The 8,735-nt window shown below is 37.8% G+C and overlaps 1 protein-coding gene across 1 annotated transcript in view; it reads left to right on the top strand.

The window, feature by feature from the left end:
* LOC106880200 (structural maintenance of chromosomes protein 3) overlaps positions 1-4,594 on the top strand; it is a 55,947-nt gene extending 51,353 nt beyond the window's left edge. Inside the window, exons 33-34 of the mRNA XM_052972905.1 lie at positions 513-619; positions 1,734-4,594. Coding sequence (XP_052828865.1) covers positions 513-619; positions 1,734-1,805 — 179 coding nt within the window. The 3' untranslated portion in view covers positions 1,806-4,594. The remainder of the gene's footprint in view (positions 1-512; positions 620-1,733) is intronic.
* Positions 4,595-8,735: the final 4,141 nt, after the last annotated feature.

The raw sequence follows: 8,735 nt of genomic DNA, 5'->3' as shown, positions 1-8,735 counted from the left end.
CATCCAAAAGTGTGACCCTGCCCCCTTTTATCTTTTTGATGAAATTGACCAAGCTTTAGATGCCCAGCATCGTAAAGCTGTCGCAGGTAAGCAATACCGTTTCTCTCCTCAATGGAGCCAATACTCTATTGCCTCTCTCTTCTGTCTTTGATGTATTTGGTTTAGGGTTTTTTTTTTTTTTTATTAATCTTCTGTCCCACTGCAGTTCTACTCAGATTACACCACTATAAACATAACACTATACAAATACTTGCTGTCCTTTTGATCATTGAATAGATTGAGTAGGTTGTCATTTTTGGAGGCTAATTAGTAGAGCAATTAACTGGTGGCAGAGAGAAAGAGATTAGTTTTGATATTCTGAAATCTTGCTTTTAGTCTTTTCTCATTATTGTCTTGAATGTGAGCTTTTGCTGTACATTAGTCTATTCTTAGATCCACCCACTTCTACTGTATTCTTTATCACTTCTTCAATTGCATTTGAATCGGTCAGTTTTTCTTCCATCTTTTCTCAGACATGATCCATGAATTATCATCAAACGCCCAATTCATCACCACCACATTCCGACCTGAATTGCTGGAACACTCAGACAAATTCTACGGAGTTAAATTCCGAAACAAGGTAAGACACAATACCTCACTCTCTCAGTTTCTCTCTCTTTTTTTTATTTCAATTATTGTGAAACTGATAAGTTTTAGTTGGTAGAAAGTTAGTCTATGTGCCATTTGATTGAGGGTCTAAATCATTACATCACGTCTTCTCTTTCTCAGATTTGCATACACGTAAATCAATACCAAGTGCTCCAGTCACTAATTGCAAAACCACCGTTTCATTAGCTTGCAATATTCAGTCCTGATATAGACCTATGATAGGTGTTCACACTGACTTCGTTTCAATTGATTTTGTCACCACTCTTATCAAGGTTGACTTCATAAGAATGTATTTTAACCTAATGTGTGTCTCCTCTACAACAGGAAACCTGTTCTGCTCTGGCTCTTTTCTCTCATAACTTATCCCTCTCTACTTTTCATGTCCTTAGTTACATTTTTTCTGACTTTACATTCTGAGTACAAATTCCTCCGAGGTTGACATTGGCTTTCACCTTTTCAAGGTCGATAAAATGGTACCTTTGTTTCAATTGATTTTGAAAAATAATGAATTTAGTAAAATAACTTTGTCAGCTGGTGTTTGGAAGATAAATTAACACGAGGTCTTGGTGGAAGGTCAGATCTTTTTTAAACAAGAAGTTTCTTTCATAGAAGCAAGAGTGAACTCAGGCAGGTTGGTGTTAAAAAGAGTTAAATCAATACTTAAATCTTCTTATAATCACACACACACACACACACACACACACACACAGAAGCATACAGGCATAAACATGGCTGTGTGGTTGAGAAGATTGCTACCCAATGATTTAGATTTGGTTTCAGTCCTATTTTGCAGTGCTTTGGACAAGAGTCTTCTGTAACTAGAAAATGACCAAAGCTTTGAGAGTGGATTTAATAGATGGAGATAGAAAGAAGCCTGTCATATGTGTGTGTGTGCTGGTTGTAAACAAGTACCCTGGGGAAATATTACTTTGCTTGGCAGCAAAAGAAGATATGGGGCATGCAACCCTAAACAGTCTGCTTCTACAAATTCTGTGGATGTTAAATGAGGTTTTCCTTTTTATTCACTTTCTATGCTTCTTTCTCTTTCTCCCTTCTCACTCATATTTCATTCTGTAAAATTTCAGGTTAGCCATGTTGATTGTGTCACACGTGAAGAGGCACACAACTTTGTAGAGGATGATGCAACACGTGGCTGAAGAACAACTTATATTTTCTGACAGTGTGAGAGGAGGCAAGGGTGTGTCAAAGGGACAAATGGACAATACTACTACTACTACTACCACCACCACCACAACCATCACCATAACCACATTTGCTAACTTTCACCTCACACCTCAGTGCATCTCATCATTTACCATTTCATATTTAACATTTTAATATTTTTTGTTCAAACTTGTAAGCAAAACTTTTTCACATTGACCTGTAAAGCCAAAACATGTCAGTGTGTGTGTGTGTGTGAGCCTGAGCCTATGAGTCTGTGTATGTATATATATATATATAGATATACATTCAGTGTGTTTGTGTTGTGTGTGTATATTTGGCCATTTGTTTAACATTTGTTTTTCCATGTTAGCAAGGGTTTGGATGAAGAGTTAGTTTAGGTAGGATTTTGTGGGTGTGTATAGGTAATATACATGTAGGTATATACATGTAGGTAATATACATGTAGGCATCTATGTTTGAATGGGTTACCTAGAAAGTTACATAGCCTACCCATACTTGTTTCTCAAGTAAGGGATTTTCTTTAAAAAAAAACACTTCAAAAATTAGTGATGGTAAGAAATCAGGCAAATACAAGAGGAATTTGTGATGGCATGAATTCCAAATCTGATTGTTGTGCATATATGTATGTATATATATGCACATATGAAGACATGCACATCTATATTTGTACGTAAGGATATTTATCCAAATTTGTATTTACCCATATCTGTGTATGTTTCTCTGTATATACACATAGATACAAATAAGTGCAGTAATGCTTGCATGAGTAGGGAGATTAATTCACAATCACAATATTTCAGGCTTGGTCTACATGAGTGGCACATTGGGTACATGTCTCTCTCTTCGAAAGCTGCTGGCAGACTAATGCCTTGAATATGCAGGAAGCTCACATTCCTGCATTTAGGTAACCCTTACCAAATGTATTGAGTGCCACTTCCTTTCATTAATTCACTCACTTGCGCACACACACACACACACACACACACACATGACATAAACACTCACATGTTTTCACATTCTGACTCCTTGCATGAAATTTGGTAATATTTGTTGGAATTTCATTTGTACAAATCATTTCAAGGATCTGTATTTCACAAAATGAGTAGAAAGATAAATTCATAACTTGAAAAACAGCTTAGGGATTGTGGCCAGAAGGGCATTGGACAGTGACAATAACATCTCAATATATTTTCATCTAGATCAGGTTAAGATTGAAAGAAATGTAACACAGATGAACAATGTGTGTGTGTGTGTGTATATATATATATGTGTATATGTATGTATGTGGAGCGCTCAGCCACTTGCATGTTAATTTCAATTCATTGTTGTAACCGACAAGAGTGCCAGTTACATATGTAGATGAGTGTATATTTAGGTATATTATGTGAGTGTGTATGTATATGCACACACACACACACACACACACACATATATATATATACACAGGATGGGCCAAAAATCAACTCATTTAATATATATTGGACATTTACGGTAGTGAACTGGCATGCCAGGCGAAATGCTTAGTGGCATTTCATCTGTCCTTATGTTCTTAGTTCAAATTCTGCCAAGGTCGACTTGACCTTCCATTCTTTTGGGGTCAATAAATTAAGTACCAGTTATCTATTAGGGTTGATGTAATTGACTTAACTCTTCTGAAATTGCTGGCCTTATGCCAGGATTTGAAAGCAATATATATTGCACATTTCCAAAAAAACAACACTTTCATTTCAAGGCAGAAAAACATTCGAAAATGTCAACAGTTTGATCACAAGTGTTGAAAATGTTTGAAATGTTTGCAGCTTTTATTATATGTTGCATTGTTGTATGAAGAATACCACACTATTTTGAAGCTTGTTTATGACAAATACACATACACGGCAGCCACTTTGGGTAGTTGTCGTGCACCACTGCCTGTTGCATGGAGTCGATCAACTGTTGTGTGCTGATGTGACTTTTCCAGGAGGTTTTTGGTTGAAAGTGTCAGCAATGGTTCTATTTGTTGCACACTCACAACCAAACAGAGAAGTAAGTTCAATACGCTCAAGAATTGTCAAAGACATGCATCAATTTTTCTAAAATTGAATAAAAAAAATAAAATAATGAATACATATGTACTTGTACATGAGGAACAAAATGAATGTGTTTTGGTACGTGACCTTTGGCCCACCCTGTATATGTGCACACACGCATGTATATGTGTGTGCATAATATATTTATGTGTGTTTGTGTATGTATATGTGTCATATATATATATTATATACACAACACACACATATACATTTACATATATATATATATTTACACATATAAGCCTACATATACATACACATATGTGTATGTATATACATGCATGTAGATGTGTGTGTGTGTGTATATATATATATATATATATATATATATATATATATATATATGTTCAACTTTTACAAGAGGGTCACAGTGTCTTTGAGGTTTCAGCCTGCTATTTGTTGTCTGGTTGTCCGATAAGGACTAACAGGCCAAAACTTTGAAGTTGCTGTCACTCCTCTTTTACTAGGAGTTGAATAAATATGTTCTCCATGGAAAGTATTGACTAATTCTTTAGTTTGATGTTAAATTGATTTTATTACAATATAAAAAAAAGATATTTCTGTAACTCCTGCTACCTTAAGCTAAAGCAAGCAATTTTGAAGATGAAAACTCTGGAACTGAGGTTTGCTGCATGTAGCATGTATTTAGCTTGTTTTCAACTGTCTGTCATAAAATCAAGTATTTCTATTAATATTGGATTTCTTTTTTGCAGTTATTTATATATCTTTGGCATGCTCTCCATTGATGCAGGAAATGCTATTTATGTATAGTTTGTGTGTGTATATATATATATACACACACACACACACACACACACACACACACACACACACACACACACATATATCATCATCATCATCGTTTAACATCTGCCTCCCATGCTGGCATGTGTATATATATATTATATATAAATGTACATGTGACTATACATAAGATATTTGTACACATGTATGTTTGTGACTGTGCCTGAATCTTAACAGCTCACACTTTTACTTGTTGTCAGTGATATTATTTGCTGTCCATATTCTGACTGGTTGCTGAACGGTTTGGAAGATCTGTGGAATGGAAATTTCCTTACTTAAAACACAGTTAAATATTGCCAACAGGAGGAACATTCACATAAAAGTTTGCTTTACATAAGTCCCCATTCAAGTGATGCAAATATAGGAAAACACATTGAATGGATAAATACTTGTATGTGTGTGTATATATATAAATATGGATACACACAAGCAGACTTGTGTGTGTATATATGGCAATGTGCTCCTCACCTGCAGTGTTTTGTGGTTCTTCAGGTTTCCTCTCACTTCCTCAGTACCTTCTGCTTTGGTTCATGGCTTATTAGCACCTTGTGAGGTAATTTGTTTGATGGAAGCTGTAAGAAACCCATTATGTCAGTTCTACGCACACACACTGAGTTTTATGTGTGTGTTCAAGTTTGTGTCTGTGTGAACAAAATCACACTGTGGCCTACCCTTTTGCAGTTCAGTTACAAACAGTGATGTCACTCGCAACCCCTTTTTTCCATTTCATCAAATCAAGCACTAGCTCTGTGCTTTAGAATTCCTCTGGAATCAGTGATCCCTTACTTGAAAAACATGTAAGGGGTGTTAACAGGAAATGCATCTGGCTGTAAAAGTCCTGCCTCAACCTTCATCCATCGAGACCATGCTAGCATGGGAAGATAGGTGTTAAATGATACAAATAAACGATAGTTTTATGTCCATTTTTCCATGATAATGTGTTAGAGATATATGTTATTGTGGTATTGTTTTACAGCTAAATATCTTTTCTAACCCAAACCCTGTTTTTCAAGGCAGGGGTCTCTTATTTCATGTTGTCAGTTATAACATCTCTTCTAGCTTGCAACTTTCTTGGAGTACAGTTCTGAACACACACATGCATACTTCATGCTTGCATGGGTTGAAATGTAGTTCTGAAACCACTTTGATAGCTTTCTTCAAATTATGCCAATATGATCTGTTTGCCCAGACACTGTTGTATGTTGAGGTTCCCATGTATTATACTTGGACACACAATAGATGAAACAGACGCAAGCAAAGAGCACTTGTTGAGGGCTGGAAAGAATATGCTGTCTTCAGAAGTGGGGCCATCTGGCGGGTGTTCACTTTGCACCCTAATCAGTAGGAGTGCTTCTTCCTGCATTTACTGCTGCACACTACCAGACTTCGGAGGACACAATGGGGAAGTCTGCATGACCTACAGAGAAGCCTGCGCCAAACATGGACTACTTAAGGACGATGCTCACTGGGACCAGACACTAGAGGAGGCAGCAGAGCACCAAATCAACTGCGCCAGCTATTTTCTATTATGTTGATGACATATGGCTAGGGTGAACCTCTCAAACTTTGGGAGACTCACAAAACCAGCATGGCAGAGGACTTCCTACAAATGATTCAAAGGCAAACCTCAGCGGAAATTGCCACGTTTAATAACGCCATTTATAATGCGGTATTACTTGACCTGGACACCCGAGTGCAAGCTATAGGAGATCAAGGCATTGCCATATTTGGTCTGCCTCAACCGGAGCAGGCAGCAAACAAACTCGCAATTGAGTACCTGCAAGAAATCAGCCATGACATTGAGGAAATGACGGCTTGTATAGCTGATAACGAACACAAACTGATGGAGGACCAATTGGGTGTTTATAAGACCATTATTCCGAGCATTGAAAGTGAAAGAGGAGATCTTTTCTTTCTGGATGCTCCAGGTAGAATTGGCAAGACATTTGTCATCAACCTTCTTCTGGCTAAACTACGTCAAATGAAACATTGCCATAGCAGTGGCGTCAAGTGGAATAGCTGCAACTCTGCTAAGTGGTGGCTGCACAGCTCATTCCTGTTTCAAACTCCCTTTGGACCTGTCCAAGAAAGAGAAGGCAAACTGCAACATCAGTCGCGTTTCTATAAAAGGCAAACTTCTGGGTGAATACATGTTGATAATCTGGGATAAAGTGACAATGAGCCATAAGGTTTTCTTTGAAGCTCTTGACATGTCCCTTCAGGATCTGAGACACAACACTAGGCTCATGGGAAGTGCCACAGTCTTGCTTGCAGGAAACTCTAGACAAACCCTTCCCATGGTTCCAAAGGGGACAAGAGCTGATGAGGTAAATGCCAGCATAAAGTCATCCTATCTATGGAACAGTGTGCAAAAGCTAAGACTCATAACCAACATGAGAGTGCAGCTCAGTGATGATGACGTAGACAACTTTTCAAAGCAACTGTTGGACGTCCGCAATGGTACTTCGGTTGGCGAGAAGGGTGGCTGGGTAAGCTTGCCTTTTGGACATATGGTATCTGATTTAAAGGAACTAATGAATAAGGTGTTTCATAACTCAAGGAATCAGTTTACAGACCACAACTGGCTGAAAACCTGCATCATTTTAGCTCCAAAGAATGTGGCAGTTGATGATTTGAACATCAAACTTCTGGAACAGTTGCCAGGTGAGCGTCACATCTACAATTCCATTGACACTGTACTCAATTTCAATGAAGCTGTGAATTATCCAGTTGAATTCTTGAATAGTTACCACCCTGCCTCCTACCTCACAACTTGCACCTCAAGATTGGGGCACCAGTTATCCTGCTTCGAAACCTCAATCTATCAAATCTTTGCAGTGGTACACGACTTATAATAAAGATGATGCCAACAGTCTTGGAGACCACAATTTTGACTGCTAAAGCAAGCGGTGAGCCTGTATTCATTCCTAGAATTCCACTTATTCCCTCAGATATGCCTTTCCAGTACAAGCGCCTGTAATTCCTGTTGAAACTGCGCTTTGCAATGAGCATTAACAAGGCCCAGGGGGGCAGTCGTTAGATGTGGTAGGTCTGAACTTTGCGGAGCCAACTTTATGTAGGATGCTCAAGAGTCGGCAATCCTAATCATTTGTTTATTTATGTCCCATGAGGAAAGACCAAAAATGATTATCAAGAAGCTCTGCAAACTTAATAAGATCCACCAAATCATCAGGTATTTATTATTTACCTGTCATATTTGTAAGTGTTGTAAATGTCTTGATAAATCTACAAGTTATTTTATTTTAAAATCTATATGCAAATTTATTTGTATGTCTACTGTAAGACTAAATGTCAGTCTGCTTCTGCATTCATTGCAAATCTATTTCAACACTAGTGCTCCTAAGGGTTATAGTCTCTGGGAACGCACAAAAGCCCTTTTCAGATTTATATTTAAGAGATGAGAAATTATGTACATTATTTATATTCGACAGACCGAGTTCGATTCCAGGCAGTGACCTGAATAATAATAATAATAATAATAACAACATCGAAAAATACTTTAAGAATGAGAACCCAGATTCGAAATTTCCCCAAGACACCTGATGAAGGCTGAAGGGTATATTTGGGTATTTATAACTTATTGGGAATTCCTAAAAACAAGATCCTATGTAAGACAGTTCGATAATCTCTGTAAATGCACCAAAACCATTTTAAGGTTTTATATATTTTTTTTTTTAAGTTTCAGCTTAGAGCTGCGGCCATGCTGATGCACCACCGTGTTGTTACACTGTTATTACAGGGAGCCTCTTACAATATGTGGCACTTGGTGAAGAATGGAGTTTGATTTAGCAACCCTCATTTGCACCTCCTGCCGCGAGGTAGGTTCATCTGGGACTCTCGATAGGAAGAGGTCCAGCTTTGATTTAAAAACTCCTACATCTACTTTGTGCAGATTCCTCAGGCTCTTTGGGAGAATATTAAAAAGCTGTGGGCCCCTGAATCCCAAGCTGTTGCAGTAACTGGTCCTGAAGTGCGATGGCATTGCTGGGATCTTTGGCACTATGCAGT

The sequence above is a fragment of the Octopus bimaculoides genome, chromosome 14, assembly GCF_001194135.2.
Source record: "Octopus bimaculoides isolate UCB-OBI-ISO-001 chromosome 14, ASM119413v2, whole genome shotgun sequence".
In the NCBI taxonomy this organism is placed as follows: domain Eukaryota; kingdom Metazoa; phylum Mollusca; class Cephalopoda; order Octopoda; family Octopodidae; genus Octopus; species Octopus bimaculoides.
This window is presented reverse-complemented; position numbering and strand designations above follow the sequence as displayed.